Below are 18,115 nucleotides of genomic sequence, written 5' to 3' on the forward strand. Positions count from 1 at the left end.
CTGTTCAAGACACTTTTATCATATAAATATTCTTTTATTTTGTGCGACACTTCCTGTTCAAGACACTTTTATCATATAAATATTCTTTTATTTTGTGCGACACTTCCTGTTCAAGACACTTTTATCATATAAATATTCTTTTATTTTGTGCGACACTTCCTGTTCAAGACACTTTTATCATATAAATATTCTTTTATTTTGTGCGACACTTCCTGTTCAAGACACTTTTATCATATAAATATTCTTTTATTTTGTGCGACACTTCCTGTTCAAGACACTTTTATCATATAAATATTCTTTTATTTTGTGCGACACTTCCTGTTCAAGACACTTTTATCATATAAATATTCTTTTATTTTGTGCGATTCAAGACACTTTTATCATATAAATATTCTTTTATTTTGTGCGACACTTCCTGTTCAAGACACTTTTATCATATAAATATTCTTTTATTTTGTGCGACACTTCCTGTTCAAGACACTTTTATCATATAAATATTATTTTATTTTGTGCAACACTTCCTGTTCAAGACACTTTTATCATATAAATATTCTTTTATTTTGTGCGACACTTCCTGTTCAAGACACTTTTATCATATAAATATTCTTTTATTTTGTGCGACACTTCCTGTTCAAGACACTTTTATCATATAAATATTCTTTTATTTTGTGCGACACTTCCTTTTCAAGACACTTTTATCATATAAATATTCTTTTATTTTGTGCGACACTTCCTGTTCAAGACACTTTTATCATATAAATATTCTTTTATTTTGTGCGACACTTCCTGTTCAAGACACTTTTATGATATAAATATTCTTTTATTTTGTGCGACACTTCCTGTTCAAGACACTTTTATGACATAAATATTCTTTTATTTTGTGCGACACTTCCTGTTCAAGACACTTTTATCATATAAATATTCTTTTATTTTGTGCGACACTTCCTGTTCAAGACACTTTTATCATATAAATATTCTTTTATTTTGTGCAACACTTCCTGTTCAAGACACTTTTATCATATAAATATTCTTTTATTTTGTGCGACACTTCCTGTTCAAGACACTTTTATCATATAAATATTCTTTTATTTTGTGCGACACTTCCTGTTCAAGACACTTTTATCATATAAATATTCTTTTATTTTGTGCAACACTTCCTGTTCAAGACACTTTTATCATATAAATATTCTTTTATTTTGTGCGACACTTCCTGTTCAAGACACTTTTATCATATAAATATTCTTTTATTTTGTGCGACACTTCCTGTTCAAGACACTTTTATCATATAAATATTCTTTTATTTTGTGCAACACTTCCTGTTCAAGACACTTTTATCATATAAAAAGTTTCCCTGATTTTGTGGGTATTTGTTCCACTTTATTCGATTGTTTTTAACCATTTCTCCTCTGGTCTCGGTCAGCGTCCACCTGGCGCTGCTGGACCGCAGCACGCCCGACTTCTCCTCCTTCACCACGGTGGACGAGTGGCTGGAGGCCATCAAGATGGGCCAGTACAAGGAGAACTTCACCAACGAAGGCTACACCAGCTTCGACCTGGTGTCTCAGATGAGCATGGAGTGAGTGACGTCTTTAGTTTCTTATTTTTACAATCCATACACATTTATATATATATAAGAAATGATATATATATTCAGATATATATTGGGGGACACACGTTTAGCACCAGTCTTTTGTTTTAGGGGGTAAATAAATATCTTAAATAAAGATATATTTTTATTTTCTACATGTGTTTCTCTACAATAAAGTCTGGTTTATTAAAGATCTTGATTTAGGGCCTTAAATTATATTTACTCATTTTTGTTCTATGAAGAATCCAGAGAAGGTTATTTAATTATTATTTATATCACAAATATTTTTATTTATTTCCTGACTTTTTCCAATGAAGAGCCTCAGAGAACCCTTGGCCGACCTCCGACCCAATAAGTATGAAGGCATTAAAATGCGTTCTCATTTCCTTGTCACATGTATAATACTCGAAGAAAAAACTATATAATGAAATAATTTTAAACTTAACAAGTTTAAACATTTAAAACATTATTATGTGTACTTGCAATATCTTCGCGGCCCACCAGGGGGCTACGGCCCACAGGTTGGGAATCACTGTTCTAGAGAAAACAATCCATTCTTGTGATTGTCAAACTTTTTCGGTTACAAACTGATCGTCAGCGAAAGGGGAAAGTTATGAGGCCCTCACAGGAAAAAGTTTGGGGACCCCTGAGGGTGTGAAGTTGTTCATGGTCTTGATTAAAAAAAAGTGCAGATTTAAACTTGCAATGACACAGAACCGTGCATGTAACTGACGTTTATGAAACTGTCTTCAGGGACATCCTGAGAGTGGGCGTGACGCTCGCGGGCCACCAGAAGAAGATCCTCAACAGCATCCAGTCCATGCGGGCCCAGATGAACCAGATCACGTCGGTGGAGGTGTGACTCGGTGAACAGTGAGGGAGCTCAGGAGTTACCCGCAGGTCAAGGTCTCGAGGACACGCCTGGTAACGACTCCGACCTCAACCCCCCCCCCCCCCCCCCCTTGCCCTCCACCCTCCAGGGGACCTCTGTTCTGGTTTGACGCCGCACCAGCACCCTCTCCTGGACCTCCCAGACAATCATGCAAACTCACAAAACGGGGAAATTCAGGTTAAATTCACAGTCATACCAACGAGCAGGTCGACTCGGTTTAACTTCCTGTGGGCGCTTCACGCTGGCTGCAGAACTTTGGCTGTGAAGGCACTTTATATGAGGACACACGAAGAATCCAGGGAGCTTCAGTGTTTTTTCTCCCCCGTCCTGGTCATGAGAACGAAGGTCACACACGCGACCCACGAGCTGATCCTCGTCCCCCCTTTTTACACCCTCGTACCGAGAACCGAAGTCCACCACTGTGATCCCAGCGTGTACTTCCTGTCCGGCTCCGGCGGGATCTCTCACTCTCTTGCACATGTTTTATAAAAAAAAAAGGGAAAATACTCTCAGCTTCCTTCGGTCGAGACACGAACACTGTGATATTTCAGAAGATCCAACATCTGCCGTGACGCTCGTCCACAGTTTCCGTCTCATTATGTCGTGACTTTTCTCAACTTTACTTGAACTTTTAAGGGAAAATCTACGTTGACTTTGACACCAGCACGTCCAAAACATTGTGATCGATTTTTGTGACCAATTGTTCCAGCCGGGGATTACCTCTGCCAAGGAGGTTTTGAAAAGTCCAAAGTCATTTTTTTTCAGCCCTTACGTCAGATTTAAAAAAAAGCTTCTATGGATTTAAAATACATTTCTGAAGTTGTAAGAAACTCTTTTTTTTGACCTGTCAGCGATATTCTAGCAAGAGAAAGTTAAGGCTCTGAACTAAAACCATGTTCCTCATATAGTTGGATTTTATGAATGTGGATCGAAAAAGAAAATATTTTGATAAATTTGTCTTTAACTTCTAACGGCATCAAATAAATCTACTTAAAGTAACTTAGATCAGAGGTTTCCAACCTTTTTTTTGTATACCAAAAAGTTCAGGGATTGACCTTCAGATAAAAAACTGTTAAAAATAATCATATAAAGTTTGCGTTTCGCTCGTTTATGCGAGTTTACAGGTTTATTTGTTTTAGTAAACTCGACTGAAACAAGTGTCGTGTCAAGAGTCAAGAGACTAATGTTACTTACCATCTTTTTTTCAAAATAAAATCCCTGGGATTCACTGCATTAGACAACATATTTCAGAGATAATAACCTTACATTATTTAAGTCAGGGAGCCTTTTTTTTTTCAATCATGAAAGTCATTTCAGTCTGTTTTTTTAACTCCTTGGCGGAGGTATGCACCGTCTCAGTCCGACAAAAGTGTGCAAAAAAGGGATTTTTAGCTTCATGAACATTGTCGTGGATAAATAACCAGTTTTGTTACGGGTTTATGTCACATTAAGCAGCCATTTTCTTTCACAAAAATCTCATATTTTGACGACCACTTCATGAAAAGAACCACTTAGACGTGATGGATTCTATATGATGGGTTGGATGAGTCACCAGCGACCACTTTCTCCATGTGTGTGTGTGTGTGTGTGTTTCTATGACCTGTCGTTCCTGCACCAGCTCAACCGTGACTTCCACTGTGTCGAGCTCCGTGGACACAAACGTGCCTGTTGCGAGGGAGAGATCACAGGAAGTCCAATTCTCCGGAAGAAAAAAAAACAAAAACAGGAGCCGAGGGTTGGAGCGTCATCCAAACCAGAACAGGCGACGTTGACGCAGCGACTCATGGTTAAGGATTCTCTGTACATACTGGACACGCGTGTCACACACGAGCGGGGGAGACAGTTCGATAGGTAAATATTTGCACAAAAAAAAAGAGTCTCAGCCTCAGCTGCTGATGTGAATATTCAAAAGAAAATACGTGTAATAGCTGAAACACTGTGTCCCCCAACTTCACATACGTGTCACTTGTTTTTACAAACGTCTTCCCTCCGTCGTGGAAACTCTCTCTCTCTCTCTCTCTCTCTCTCTCTCGTCCCTGTCACTCATGGCTGTTGTCAGGATCACAACTTCCAGGTCCGTCTTGCAAGAGTCGTTTTTATTTTTCTAAAACTGGGTCGAGCAGATCCAGAGCACAAAAACAACGAAGATGCTGAAGTTACATGCAAGTTCCCAGATTTAAAAAAAAAACAACCTTTCCCCCCCAAGTGTAGCTGTGCCTCTGCCCTTCACTGTGTTCCTAACCACAGGTGGCCCGGATCACTGAGTGTAAGATATATTTGGACCTGGACCACCACGGTCACCCACTGCCAAACACCTCCGTCCTTAGCACTGTGACTTTAACTGTTTTTTTGTTTCGTTTTTTATCAATTTTTTTGTTTCTTTTCTGTATAAATGTATATTTGATGGTATAGTTGTGATAGATGTATCAATTTGAATTATTTGTAATACTGTTTTTCGGTTTATTTTGGAGAAGAAATGAAGGTTTTGTAGCAATTGTCTTCAATAAAAACACAATTGTAAAGCAGGCGATTTGGGGTTTTTATTTCATAGACGTACTTTTATTTAGTGAAATGTTTAACTCGTAAATATGTGAGTTAAGTTTTTCCTCATGATATGTGACCCTCAGATAAAATATATTGGTGGGGTTTTGTTTCATTTATTATTGTAAATAAATGTAGAAAGTTGAATCTGCTCGTAATTAAAAGCATGACAAGGACACATTTTTTAAATGTTTTATTAGTAACATTTCAGTCGCCACAAAACCACGGGTGTGTACTGAAAAATGTTTGTGTTTTGCTGCTTTATTTACTTTTTAAACGACAAACTTTAGTGTTATTATTATTAATTAGACGTTTTTATGTCTAAATATTCAGGATTTTGTCTCTTTTTCCAATGAATGTTTTTCAGTTCATTTCATTATAAATATAAGAAGTTTTTATTTGCTTTCCTTAATGATATGTGACCTTTCATTTCGGTTTAATTAAAAAAAAAAAGAAGTTCAATCAAGTCAATCTAAAAAAAAGGGAGGTTAAACCACAAAATAAGAAGCTAGATTTTATTTAACAAAAAAATATCCTCAAAGAACCACATCATGGGTTCAGGTTACATACATAAGAAAATGACAATAAAAACATGAGTCATACTGCTCTTGAGTTTTGCTCCTCAATCGTCTCCATGACGACAAACTCCTGCTGACTTGCGGTCGGGTCGGCCGTGGGGCGTCACTCTAGCTCTGCTGCTGTGTTTTAACTTTCACGAGTGACAGGTGGTCGTCCGTCGACGTGGACGCTTCACGTGTTTGATTCAAACCATTGAGTTTTGGGCTGAAATCACGGTTCGTTGAGGTTCCGTTTGTCTCGGACTCGTCCTTGATGCGAACTCCCTACAAGAACATGACACCATAAGTAAAACAAATACATGACACCTTTGAAAAACGTGTACATTTACCTCCTTCTTGTCTGGAGCTGAATGGACTGTTGAATCCAAGTCCTTCAGGGCTGATGAAGTCTTCTTCTCTTTCCTGATCATCAAATATATCTTTTGGTGGTAAATGATGACACAGTCTTGTTGGGTTGGAGGTTTAAAGTCCTTGTGTAACGGGGGAGGAGGAGGTCCACCTGAAGGTCTCACTTGAGCGAGACTGATTCCTTTGATCTCCTTGAAGGCGGCGAGGTTGGACGACACGAAAGATATGGAAGGTTCAAGCTCTTTCAGCAGCAAAGTAGAGATGACCTCCGGGCTGTGGGAGCTTGAAGCGGCGCCTTTCTTCTGTACGACCACCGGCCAGATACATGTCACTTCTGACAGGCTTTGGATGTGAACATCCTCTGGGATGTAGATTTCAAGGTCTTGTAAAGACAATTGATCGTCGTCTCTGCAACACAAGACACACGAGGAACCATTATCAGATACTTTTACTTGAATAAATGAATATATGGTAAAAGTTGCATCTCTGACAGCATCATTTTCTTGTGAAACACTCAATAATATTGACATCATTTACAGATACGTTAGTGTTTGTTACTCACTCTGAATACATCCTTGTTTCTACCTAGTGATTTCCTACGACACTTAGACTAGAAAAGCGATTTATTTCACAGTATCCGTTCACTAATAAAGTTAAACTTCCACACAAGTCCTGCACATGCGCACACGGGCTTTGTTTGTTTACTACGGCAACACAATCTAGGACAAAATTGGTCGTATTGCTTTTGGACTTCCTGTTCAAAGCCGTTATATACCGAGTAAGTTTAATTTTTAATGGCTCGCTTTTATTGATCTTTTTAATAAATTGGTGAAATGTAATATACCTTTGAATATTAACCTCCAAATGCTTTGAAATGAATGAATTTCATATACATTTTTCAATAGCGACTTTCAATGTGGTAACAATAGCAAAGGGGTTTGTATCATTTAATTTAGAAATAAGAACACGTCGATCCCATAATGTTGTTATTATGTCCCGCTATTACCACGGAAGAGATATTCCAATATTATACGAAAGGTGGCGGTATAACACCAATTGCCTCTCCACTGCCTTTGACGCGAAGAAGGCGAATATTATTGTCACGTGACAGGAAGTACGTGTTGGAAGTTCGGCGCAAGTAGGAAGTGTGTTTATTTACGACAGGGTAGTGCGCCACTAACTAGAATTATTGACGAATAACTTTTGTCATTCCAAAGGGATTACGACTTTCTTTTTCAACATACATTTTGTACCTGGTTTCTATTTGTGGCGTAAAAAGCTCGGTTTCTGTTGGTGCTAGTTTAGCTAAAGGCTAAGCTTAGTGGGGTTGACAACCTTGTCCTGTCTGTCACAACAGCCCGAAGGAAAACTCCTCTCAGACGTGGGAAGTTCAAGTGTGTCTTCTCATGTTCTGTCCTCTGGAAGAAGACTTGTCAACCTGCTGTTCTCGGCATGAATATGCCGTCAACATGGAGTTTACCATGCTGTGAGTTATTTAACATTGTCACAACCTTCGCAAGCAATGCAGACAGATTATATATTTGTAACAAGGAACTGCCATATCACGAGATTCATTTAAAATGTTGTATCTATAGTTGTCAAAATTCTTAATGAATCCGGCATTTATTTTGGAATTATTCGTAAGATCCTTATTTGAAGACTTACAGCTTCAAAAAAGGTTCAGCCTATAAAGTTTGATCACAACAATTTAACTTAAAATACGCCATGACAAAACGACCCTTTTAGTCTACATAGGTTGCCATACTTCAGCTTTGGTTTTCATAAACATAACATACACAGTTATGTAACTGTTTATGTTCATTTGTGATCATCTAACCACATGTCTGCAGTTCATATCTCCATCTCTCTGTCATTTCCTCCACTTTCCTAATACATGATATAGTATCGGCAAACATCATTGTCCATGAAGACTCTCCGTTGGTCACTTCTACAGCAAAACCTCTGCAACACTCTCTCATTGTCATAGGTTTTCTCTTGATCAACAAACAAGAATGCAGCTCCTTCTGACCTTCTCTGTAGTCTTCTATCAACAGAGAGGTTGTTAAACTGCTCATGCCAAACAAATGAAGCAGTTCAATGTTCTTTGTTTATATTATTTGTTTGTAATGTCAATCCTTCGCTGCACCACAACTAACCGCTCGGTGTCTTTTATCTAAACTTAGAATTAGAACAACAGGGGTTCATGTTAATCACAGAGTTTCCAAATTGGATTTTGGACTTAGTGGCTTTTCATTCGTCTTATTAACATTGTCACGGGGATAACCTGTTTAGCAGCTCAACTGTCAACAAACCAATCTTCCAAATTAAGTTGATTGACAAGGCAATTTCAAATAAATTATTATAATTTTTCTATTTGTTTGTGTCCAGGGGTTAAAAGCAACATTTCTTTTGGTTGTTGAAATTCCCTTTCGGATGTTGGTGTGTCTTCATCACTGAAACACCAGGATGTTGGAAGGCCTGGTAGCCTGGGTGCTGAACACATACCTTGGGAAATATGTGAGCAACTTGAACACTGATCAGCTATCCATCGCGCTCCTCAAAGGTACGAAAGCACACATGAAGGCACTCACCCTTTCTCTCTCAATGAAAATGAATGTTGACTTTTCTTCTTCGAAGCTATTTCTATCCCATCAGTAATTTTTTTCTTCTGTAGGGGCTGTGGAGCTGGAAAATCTCCCTCTAAGGAAAGATTCATTAAAGGAGTTTGATCTTCCCTTTGAAGTCAAAGCCGGTGAGACACTTTTAAATTGTGCAGGCCTGTGCTGTTTCTGTTTTATGAGCCAAGTGAGAGGATTTGATTCAGGTGTGTTTAACATCAAATTCATCTTTTGTAAATGATTTTCTTTACAGGCTTTATTGGGAAGGTCACCATCCAGATTCCCTTCTACCGCCCTCACTGTGACCCATGGGTCATTTCCATGTCCCAGCTTAATTTGATAATTGGTCCTGCACTGCTGAAGGAAAATGATGAAGATCAGGAAAAGATGGACGAACGGGAGCGCAAAAAGTGTCTCCTTAAGGCTGCTGAAGACAAATTTAAAGTACGTGCTCCAGAATAACACTGCTAGTTTATCATATTCCAAGTCACTTCAATATTGCAAGAGAAAAGTATATTGATAATAATTTGGGACTACAAGTTTTATTCCTAGTTCTAAATTATTGCAGTTTTGTCTCAGTTTCAAAGAAACAAGCATGACATGTGTGTTTTCTGTGTGAGTGATTTCATTCTTCTCGTGTCAGTCTTGTCGCTCATGTTCTAAAGTATATTCATCAATCAAACTTCTTGAAAGGTTAATGATAGAAGAAATATTCATATTTCATTTTTTGTTTATTCCCCAGAGTGAATTTGAACAGAAGGGCGAGTCTTACTGGTACTCAGTGACGGCCTCAGTGGTGACCAGAATAGTTGAGAACATTGAGGTAAGTGTCGTCAATAAGTCTGATTCTCAGTGGAAAATATTACGTGAAATAATTCACTATATACTCATAACTGTAATGTTTCCATGGCAAATCCTTCTAGCTTAAGATCCAAGATGTGCACCTGAGATTTGAGGATGACTTGTCCGACCCGGAGAAACCCCTCTCCTTTGGGGTTTGCATCAAGAACCTCTCAGCCCAAAATCTTCACAAAGAGACGGTAAATATTATGTTTAGTTCACAGAAAATAAACGTCACTTCAGTACAATTACAGTCACATATGTGGATTTTTCATCATAAAAGTGTAATATAAAAAAACAAGGATTTCAGAAAAACTAGATTCCCTTTTTTTTCAGGTCCAGAAGCTACTCCGACAAAAGCAATTGGAGATTCAGGACTTTAGTGTTTACTGGGACCCGCAGTGTGCAATGTTGGGGAAACTGCCAGTGAATCAGATCCAGGTTGGATTTAAGAGAAAATCATGGAGACGTCAACACAATCTAATCTGATTTCCTTCTGTGCAGGAAGCAATGAGCCAGTGCATGCAGTCGCCCGAGCACCAGTACATCTTTGAACCCGTGTGTGCTTCAGTGCTGCTCAGGAGAAACACCTCAAAGGAAGCTCTGCGGTCCCGACACACACCGAGGATTGAAGGCCAAGTGCAACTAGAACCCATGTCCTTCCGCCTGTCACAGGTTTGGCTAAGTTTCCTTGAATTGTAATGAGTGGATTTTCAGTCAAACTGCACGGAACATTTTGTTTATGTATGAAGTTGTGACCAGATCTACTAATATTCTAAAAATCCTATTCCATGATTTTTTTCTAAAGATTCAGTACCAGCAGATTATGGCGTTCTTTAAAGAACTGGACTTCCGGGAAAGACGGATGCGTTACCACAAGTGGCGACCTTCAGTTTCAGTCACTGGAAAGTAAGGCGGAACATTTTTTAATTCATTTTGATGATTTTAACTAAAGAAAGTGGCCTAGTCAACAATTTACACAATGTATTTAAGTCTATGCATGTTGTTGTGTTGTTTTAGCTGCCGGCAGTGGTGGATGTTTGCCATCCAGGCCAATCTAAATGAGATCAGGGAGCAACGGCACAGACGGACATGGAATTTTGCACTTCAGCGGGCCAGAGACGCCCAAACCTACACAAGCTTGTACTTCCACAGACTTAAGGGGATCCCTCTCAGCCCTCCAGAGGAGGTACAATTGAAAGAATCATTTAAAAACTTTAGTGATGTCTTTCAGGTCTCATCGTGTTGTCTACATTGTGTGATCTTGTGAAATCATTCGTCTACCAGATTGAGATTGATCGTGTGGAGGAGGAGCAGACACTCGACGAGCTCCAAAGTCTGAGAGAAATAGTTTATGACTGGTTCCGAAAGCAAGAGGAAGTTGTTGTGGTGAGTAATTATTATAGTCTGAGCTCTTTTGTGGCGCCTTATTAAGGATTGATGCGTAAGAGGAAGACAAAAACCAAGTTATTAATGACTTAAGTTTTTGGTCACTCATCTCATTATGATTCTTAAAGTTGTCTTTTCCATCTGTGTCGTCTGAAGGCTGTGAGGGATCCAAGCAGTGAGCCTGAGCCGTGCTCGCCCACCACGTCCATCCCTAGAAGCAGTAGTACTGGAATGATCCAGTACCTCCAGTCTTGGTTTCCAGGCTGGGCCGGCTGGTATGGAGATTCTCAGAACCCAGACGGAGTCACTGATGAGTTCCTTCCAAGCCCGTCCTCTTGGGATATTCTTGGTAACGACTGAAATCTTACCTTTGTTACATTTTCTCCACTAACTATATGGAAGCATTTCAGTGCCGTCAGAATATTACATAAATATATACAAAATATATTATAATGGTTACATTCTAAAAGCTGAACCTTTGAATTGTTTTGTTGAAACATTTGTTGTTTTTGAAAAATAAATAAAACATTTTACACATATCTAGAGTTAAATGAATCCAATAATTCAACAATTTAAATTTGTAGCCTTTTTAATTCAATATAGAAGTGTTTGTATAATCGAGCCACCATGATGGGCTGAAATCAGTTATTGAAATGAGTTATTTTTGGGAATCAAAATCCATGTATTAAAAATAAATCGTTCATCAAAATATTCAAAATTGTAATTCAATTATTTTAAACAAAACAACAAAAAAAAAAGACCTTTCAACATAGAAATGAAAAATGAATGCATTCAAATGTATTTAAAACGCCTTAAAAAGAATCAATTAATCAAAAACAAATTTCAACAATCATTCAATATTCTACTGGCACTGATGTATTTCTTTAGCTCTGTAATGTCAATTGAGACGCACCTGAGACAATATTCTTCTCCTCTTTTTTTAGCTGAGACCGAAGAGTTCTTTGACCCCTGGGAGGACTCGCAAACCCTGAACACATTCACGCGGCGAGACTTCCTTTTTGCCCGACTTGAGTTTTCATTAGAAAAAGGGCGAATAACCCTCTTTCACCAGGATAAGCAGAGGGAGACCCTGGACGAGAGCGGACTCATCCAGCTGGAGTTTTCAGGTGCAAAACTGCAAACTGACTCTTAATACCTCGAGCTGCTCTGACTTGATGTCCTCCTCAGATGTGAAGGTGATCGTGGAGTCTCTTCCTCGCTCCGAGTCCTCACTTCTGTCGGTAAAACTCGGCGGCTTGTTTCTCAGAGACTTGACCACCAAGGACACCATCTTCCCCGTCCTGATTTCTCAGAAAATGGTGAGTTAAGATGGTGACGAAAAGACGTTCGGACAAAGAAATTGAACCGAATACTCTTCTTTTTTTTTTCAGGACAAGAACTTTATGTCCTCGAGTGAGCCGTTTGGACAGTCCAGCAGCTCGTCTGGTAAGTGTTTCCAAATTTGACCTTTGACATTATACTTGGTTTGATTGACAGGAAATATGTCATTGAGTAAATAATGTAACACAATCTACATGTTCTGTACCTTGACGGTGAGTAGAACAAAAATGCACAAAAGCCATAATTTGTCTTCAAAATGTTAAGAACTTGTCACGCAGAACCTGTCTTTCCATTCCTTTTCCGTCACTCAGGTTGAAATACTTGACTTGTCAGTTAAAGCTATAGTCTTGTAGAGCAAAGGTCAAGCATCAGCAGCGGTTTAAATAAGATCAATGTTACTTTTATAAAGTAAAAAAATGTTGGTTCAGTTGCAACCTCACTTTCTACATTTTTGGCAACAACAAAAGTTTTTACTTTGTTTAAAAAATACTTTAAAGATGATGTATTTTTATTCTTCTGTTTGTCAGGTTGTGATGAACCGCATTCTTTATCGCCAGTCTTTGAAATGCTCTATGAACGAAACCCTGTGAAGAGCAAGTTTGAAAGAAGGCTGGAAGTGAACACGAGTCCACTCAACATCATCTACAATCCTGATGCGATCAAACAAGTCATTGAGTTCTTCTTCAAAGGAAAAGTTCACACCTCAGGTGAGTCTAAGGACGACTTCATACGTGGTCCCTTAACACATGTATGTTATCAAGCTGCACTCAGGAACATGAAAGGGCCACAGAACTAAGTGGGACGCACTAATTACCAGAACCAAGTTTACTTATGGTGCCAAAGAAAACAGTGAACTCCCATCATGCCTTTCCACACAGTGATCTACTTAGTGATGGCTGATTGGTCGCTACAATACTTGAATATAATTCCAAGTCTATATCGCTTTATCAAAAGTGATCAACAGCTGTGATTGGTTGACTGGGCGGCAAAGCATCACAGGATCTTTTTATTGGTCACCGTTACTGAGAGGGTTGTTGAGAGGGATGGCACCTCATATGCAATGTTGATGTTTAAAGTTCAATTATATCCTGTGAGTATTTATTTAATTTAAACAACTGACAAATGAATTAGTCTTGACTTTACCTTTAATGCTAGAATTTTTCAGAATACAACCCCTGCATTAAACAATATACCACTGTGTTTCTCCTTGAGAAGAAAAGTCGAATTGTATTTTTCTTTCTAGGTTTCGGGTACCAGTCCGAGTTGGAGCTGAGAGTTGCGGAGGCTGCACGACGACAGTACAACAAGCTAAAGATGCAGACCAAGGCTGAGATCAGACAAACCATCGATCAGCTTCTAATCGGGGAATTTATCGTAAGATAAACTGAAAGTTAAGCTTTATTGTATTAGATGAAACTGAATTCATATATTTAATTTTTGCGATAAAAGGAGAGCTCGAAGCGTTGGACCATGAGGCTGGACATCTGCGCACCGCAAGTCATCTTTCCTGACGATTTCCAATCCAAGGACCCGATGTTGGTCGTCGTGGATCTTGGCAGAATTCTTCTCACGAACTGTCAAGGTGATTCTTGCACCACATTAAAAACCCACAACATATATAACAAACATAATCCACACGCTTGTTTGCAGATGAGAGCAAATCCTGCTCCAAGAATTCTGAACCAGAGGGAGAGGATCTCAGCGAGGATGAGTACCAGACGCCGCCCGCCACACCGCCTGGCCACACCCCCCCAGAGCTAGACGTGCCTTTGAAAGACTGGCCCAAAAGTCCTCAGCTTTCCAACCCTGCGTCACTTGAAAATATTCAGGCTTACAGCAAAAAGCTTTATGAGAAATACACCTTGGCCTTTAAGGACCTCCAGATCATGGTGGGTCACTACGGAGACAACTGGAAACACGTTCAGGAAAGCGAGGTGGGGCCGACTCACGTGGTGGAGAAGTTCAACGTGCTCCTGCAGCTCGAGCAAAGGCTGCGCTACACGTCCGATCCGGATCTCCCCGGTGCCGTGTTGTCAGGAACTCTCCCTGACTTAAAGGTCCACATTAACCTGGAGAAGATAACGGCTCTCAAGAACTGCCTGGCTCAGCTCAGTGGCCCACAGAAGAGCGAAGAGGAGAAAAGGCAAGACCACCGGCTCCCGAACAAGATCTTTCAGAGGGACGACAGCTCGTGGAAGCTCCAGGGTTCCGCCAAGAACTTGACCCAGAGTGTGACAACGTTGGAGCGGCACACCAGAGAAGTTCTGGTGGAGTCCCGTCTCCTGCTGGCGGAGTTCAGCATCAACCATATGCAGCTGGGAGTGGAAAGTGATGGTCGGTACATTTCCGTTCTCAAGGTTTTTGGCACAAACGCTCATTTCGTCAAGCGCCCGTATGATGCGGAAGTCTCCCTAACGGTCCTTGGTCTCCTCCTCGTGGACACCTTACAAACCTACGGTTCTGACTTTGATCTACTCGTGGCGTCTCATAAGCATCTCAGTTTTGACATACCGACCGGCAGCTTGAGGGAGAGTCAGCCTTCGTCACCGGTGTCGCCGCCCGGTAGAAAGAGTCCCGGACACCGAGACAATGTTCTGACCGGGTCGTCAAAAATGATGAAAGGATCCCTCTTGAGTTCAGTTCTCACTGACCAAGAGGCTCTCATTAAACTGGAATACCAGTTTGTGAGCTCGGACTGCCCCACGATGAACCTCGACAGCTCTTTCCAGGTCATGAACATGCAGGTGAACAACCTGGACATCATCGTCAACCCAGAAACCATCGTCGAGCTCCTCAAGTTCCTCCAGAAGGCCTTCCCTAAAGAGGATAGCTCCTGGGCATCTTCAGTACACAACCATTCCGACACAGACCCGAGTGAAGAAGAGAGCGAGACGTATCAGGCCACTTACGACCAGAACAAAGAACTGACCGTGGAGATCCACAGACTAAACTTGCTGCTCTTGCGTACCGTCTCCAGTGGCACGGTCTTGGGAACGGATAAAAAGGGATTGAAAATCGCTACTGCCAGCATCACCGGAGCGAAGGTGAACATGTCCATGGGGAGTCGACTGGACCTCAGCGGGTCCGTTGGGTCTTTGCAGCTAGTGGACCTGACTCAGGAAGGAGGGCGAAGCCAGTTTGTGATCAGCATTGGCAACGTAGACGACAAAACGTCCGCCGCCGGTGGATTGACCTTTCTTGCTGACTCTGACTTTTACCCCTCGGAAGCTTTATATTTCCACCTGCTGGAGAAGTCTCAGGGGACATGCTCTTTGCACCTTAAAATGGCCTCACTGCATTATAACCACTCGGCCAAGTTCCTGAAAGAGCTCAGTCTCTCCGCAAACGAGGTGGAAGACAATTTTCGCACCATGTTAAAAAGCGCCGCAACCAAAGTCTCCACAGTTCTCGCCACGAAGACGGCGGAGTACAGTGGCATGTTTTCCCTTTTCGAAACGCCTCCACGGAGAAGCAGAACTCAGAGCCAGAACTTTGCTTACTCCTTCGATGACGACCTGGACGTCCCTCTGGAGGAGCCGGAGTCTGGCTTAGACACGTTTTTTAAGAAGCTCACCCTCAACATTGACATTCAATCCCCCGTCGTGTCCATTCCTCGTAAACCAGGACATCCCGAGCTCCTGGTCGGACACCTGGGGAGCATCATAATCGAAAACTTTGTCACCGGTCAAGGCTCGAAAGGGGAGCGTCTGCAAGTGTTAGTGAAGGACATACGACTGTATTCCCTCAACATCAGCAGCTTATCTACAAGGAGGACTTCGAGAGGGTCTCAATCCTGCTCCTTGAATGAGGAACCACAATTCACACGGCAAAACTTCTTTGACTCGGTCAACAAAGGGAACGGTGAGAAACTCAATATTCATTTTCATTAAGTTATAAATGATTTGATTTTTTTCTGCCACAGCTTTTCATATTTTGAAAGAAACAACTATTCAGTTCACTATTGAAAAGGCAGAGGAAGAAGACGCCTTGTTCACCTTCCTCACCGTCCAGGAGTTGTCCAAGAATAATGGACTCATGAGAGTTGAAGGGAAGTTCATCAAACCTGTTCAGGTATTTATTTTCTCTTTGATTTTCTTTCAACTCATACAATACTGTAACATTTTAAAATGAAAAACTATGGCCGTGATCTGGTTGTTATATATCCCATCAACGTGTTTAACTCCTTACACTTACTAAAATTATATACATGTTTCCTGAGTTGATTTTAATTTTATGGCTGGAAAATTGGTTTAGAAATGTGCTACAAGTGAGTTCCTTTTTTCCATTTTCTCCAAAATAAATGTTCAGTATCATGCAAATCCGGTGCAATTTGTTAAGTTAATTATCATTTCAAAAGGGATAAAATCAACAACGACACAAAACTGAGAGGAAATCTGATCTTTCATTTTATGATTGTTTATTTTTTTTCGCCAAAAAGAATGCAATGTGCAGTGCTTAGCACCCTGGTTTTCTCACTTCAATTCAGTGAAGTTTCAAAATGGTACAGTTGGTTGTATTATTATATGATCTTACAAGGTTTTAATTATCCCTTTTTTTTTTTCTTTACAGGTTTTCCTTTCCAAAGCTGTGTACGAGCAAGTCCTCCAGACTCTGGACAATTTGTCCCTCATCGATGGGCAAAGGGCCACAGTGAGCCAGCCGCCCACGCCTCCTCCACCAACCCCGTCTTCCACCAGACCTCATCGCTTTCCCGACATACATGGAGGGATGTTTGCGAAAGACCCTCCGTATTCAGGCTTTTCTCACTCGATGCTCTCCGCACCTTCCCCTCTGCAGACGCACAAGTCCACGTTTGAGTCGGACTCCTTCACTCAGCTGAATGTAACCTTGCACGTCGCTGAATTGGAGGTGCAGCTCAGCGCTGACCTGACCCAGGGATCCCAGGGGCTCGTTAGTCTACGATTTCAGGACCTAAAAGGCGACTTTACGAAGAATCACCCTCACTTACTGGAGGTGCAGTTGACTCTGCGCTCGCTGCTCATGGAAGACCTCTTGGAGCAGAATCCCGACTCAAAATACAAGCATCTGATGGTGTCTCGTGGAGCTCCCAAGGCCACCTCCTTTTATACAAAGGAATATCTTTCTCACAGCTGTCCCTCGTCATCGAACGCTCTGTGCCCGGATATGCCTCGCTCCTTGCCTTCCCACATGGAGGAAGCCCAGAATGTCTTCCAGCTTTACCAAAGACACCCCAGCACCCCTTCAGCGAGCAGCCGCAAATCCAAAAGAGACCCTGAGTGTCCAAGCACCCCGCCACCTTCCCCTACGCACCACGCGACTGACGCGGACCCTTCAGACTTTGACGACTCTTTGGTTCATGTCAACGTTCTCCTGGTCGACCAGAAACATCCTGAGTTTGGATCTCGCTACGGAGGTGTTGGGAGAAGCATCGACATCGACTTCAACTGTCTGGACGTTTTGATCACGTTGCAAACTTGGGTGGTCATCCTGGATTTCTTCGGAATCGGCTCCACCGCCAACAATCATGCCGTCAGAGTCCCTGTGCCACCCGATCCTATGCCAGAACATTCCACTTATGATCCCGACACGGACGAGGAAGATGAGGTGGAAGCTGTGAACACTAAAGTGGATATTAAGGTAGGACACAGGGAATGTTGGTGACTTACAAAGACCTCTACTGTTTCTTTCACTTAAAAGCACAGAAACACAACATAACTAGAAACACATAATCAATCAATCAATACACTATGATAAATTGACTATGTTTAACCACTCCAACACCAGGTAGTTTATTTGTTTATTTATCTTTTAGCGCTCCATTTATTTTAATTGAAAATATATGCATCATGTATTTGATTATTCTCTTTTTTTTTACAGTATGAGTATAATAAAAAAATAACAATTTATTTTTTTTCTGTGCGGCCTGGTAACAACAAATGTCCCACAAACCGGTACCGGTCCCCCAGAGCAGGGGTTGGGGAGCACTCCTGTAAACTTA

The 18,115-nt window shown here is 41.0% G+C and overlaps 3 protein-coding genes across 4 annotated transcripts in view; 2 read left to right on the forward strand and 1 right to left on the reverse strand.

Annotated features, from left to right (window-relative positions):
- Positions 1 to 5,005, forward strand: part of LOC148059165 (ephrin type-B receptor 2-like) — a 39,845-nt gene extending 34,840 nt beyond the window's left edge. For both annotated transcript variants that reach the window (XM_087781170.1, XM_087781171.1), the window contains 2 exons: positions 1,421 to 1,576; positions 2,342 to 5,005. In XM_087781170.1, coding sequence (XP_087637296.1) covers positions 1,421 to 1,576; positions 2,342 to 2,450 — 265 coding nt within the window. In that variant the 3' untranslated portion in view covers positions 2,451 to 5,005. The remainder of the gene's footprint in view (positions 1 to 1,420; positions 1,577 to 2,341) is intronic.
- A 194-nt stretch (positions 5,006 to 5,199) lies between these two features.
- LOC148059166 (uncharacterized) lies at positions 5,200 to 6,648 on the reverse strand. Its single transcript, XM_087781172.1, has 3 exons — positions 6,510 to 6,648; positions 5,929 to 6,355; positions 5,200 to 5,863 (listed from the first exon to the last, which is right to left on the reverse strand). The coding sequence occupies exons 1-3, from the start codon at positions 6,518 to 6,520 to the stop codon at positions 5,708 to 5,710; spliced, it is 594 nt and encodes a 197-aa protein (XP_087637298.1). The 5' UTR covers positions 6,521 to 6,648; the 3' UTR covers positions 5,200 to 5,707.
- Positions 6,649 to 7,066: 418 nt separating this feature from the next.
- vps13d (vacuolar protein sorting 13 homolog D) overlaps positions 7,067 to 18,115 on the forward strand; it is a 38,383-nt gene continuing 27,334 nt past the window's right edge. The window contains exons 1-21 of the mRNA XM_087781173.1: positions 7,067 to 7,433; positions 8,336 to 8,510; positions 8,622 to 8,699; positions 8,819 to 9,009; positions 9,308 to 9,388; positions 9,489 to 9,605; positions 9,742 to 9,846; positions 9,910 to 10,080; positions 10,214 to 10,314; positions 10,426 to 10,594; positions 10,693 to 10,794; positions 10,951 to 11,143; positions 11,739 to 11,921; positions 11,983 to 12,113; positions 12,186 to 12,240; positions 12,663 to 12,842; positions 13,379 to 13,509; positions 13,585 to 13,717; positions 13,786 to 15,996; positions 16,058 to 16,206; positions 16,705 to 17,754. Of these exons, the coding sequence (XP_087637299.1) occupies positions 8,414 to 8,510; positions 8,622 to 8,699; positions 8,819 to 9,009; positions 9,308 to 9,388; positions 9,489 to 9,605; positions 9,742 to 9,846; positions 9,910 to 10,080; positions 10,214 to 10,314; positions 10,426 to 10,594; positions 10,693 to 10,794; positions 10,951 to 11,143; positions 11,739 to 11,921; positions 11,983 to 12,113; positions 12,186 to 12,240; positions 12,663 to 12,842; positions 13,379 to 13,509; positions 13,585 to 13,717; positions 13,786 to 15,996; positions 16,058 to 16,206; positions 16,705 to 17,754 (5,628 nt within the window). The 5' untranslated portion in view covers positions 7,067 to 7,433; positions 8,336 to 8,413. The remainder of the gene's footprint in view (positions 7,434 to 8,335; positions 8,511 to 8,621; positions 8,700 to 8,818; positions 9,010 to 9,307; positions 9,389 to 9,488; positions 9,606 to 9,741; positions 9,847 to 9,909; positions 10,081 to 10,213; positions 10,315 to 10,425; positions 10,595 to 10,692; positions 10,795 to 10,950; positions 11,144 to 11,738; positions 11,922 to 11,982; positions 12,114 to 12,185; positions 12,241 to 12,662; positions 12,843 to 13,378; positions 13,510 to 13,584; positions 13,718 to 13,785; positions 15,997 to 16,057; positions 16,207 to 16,704; positions 17,755 to 18,115) is intronic.

This window comes from Callionymus lyra, chromosome 19 (assembly GCF_982586985.1).
Source record: "Callionymus lyra chromosome 19, fCalLyr1.hap1.1, whole genome shotgun sequence".
Classification (NCBI taxonomy): Eukaryota; Metazoa; Chordata; class Actinopteri; order Syngnathiformes; family Callionymidae; genus Callionymus; species Callionymus lyra.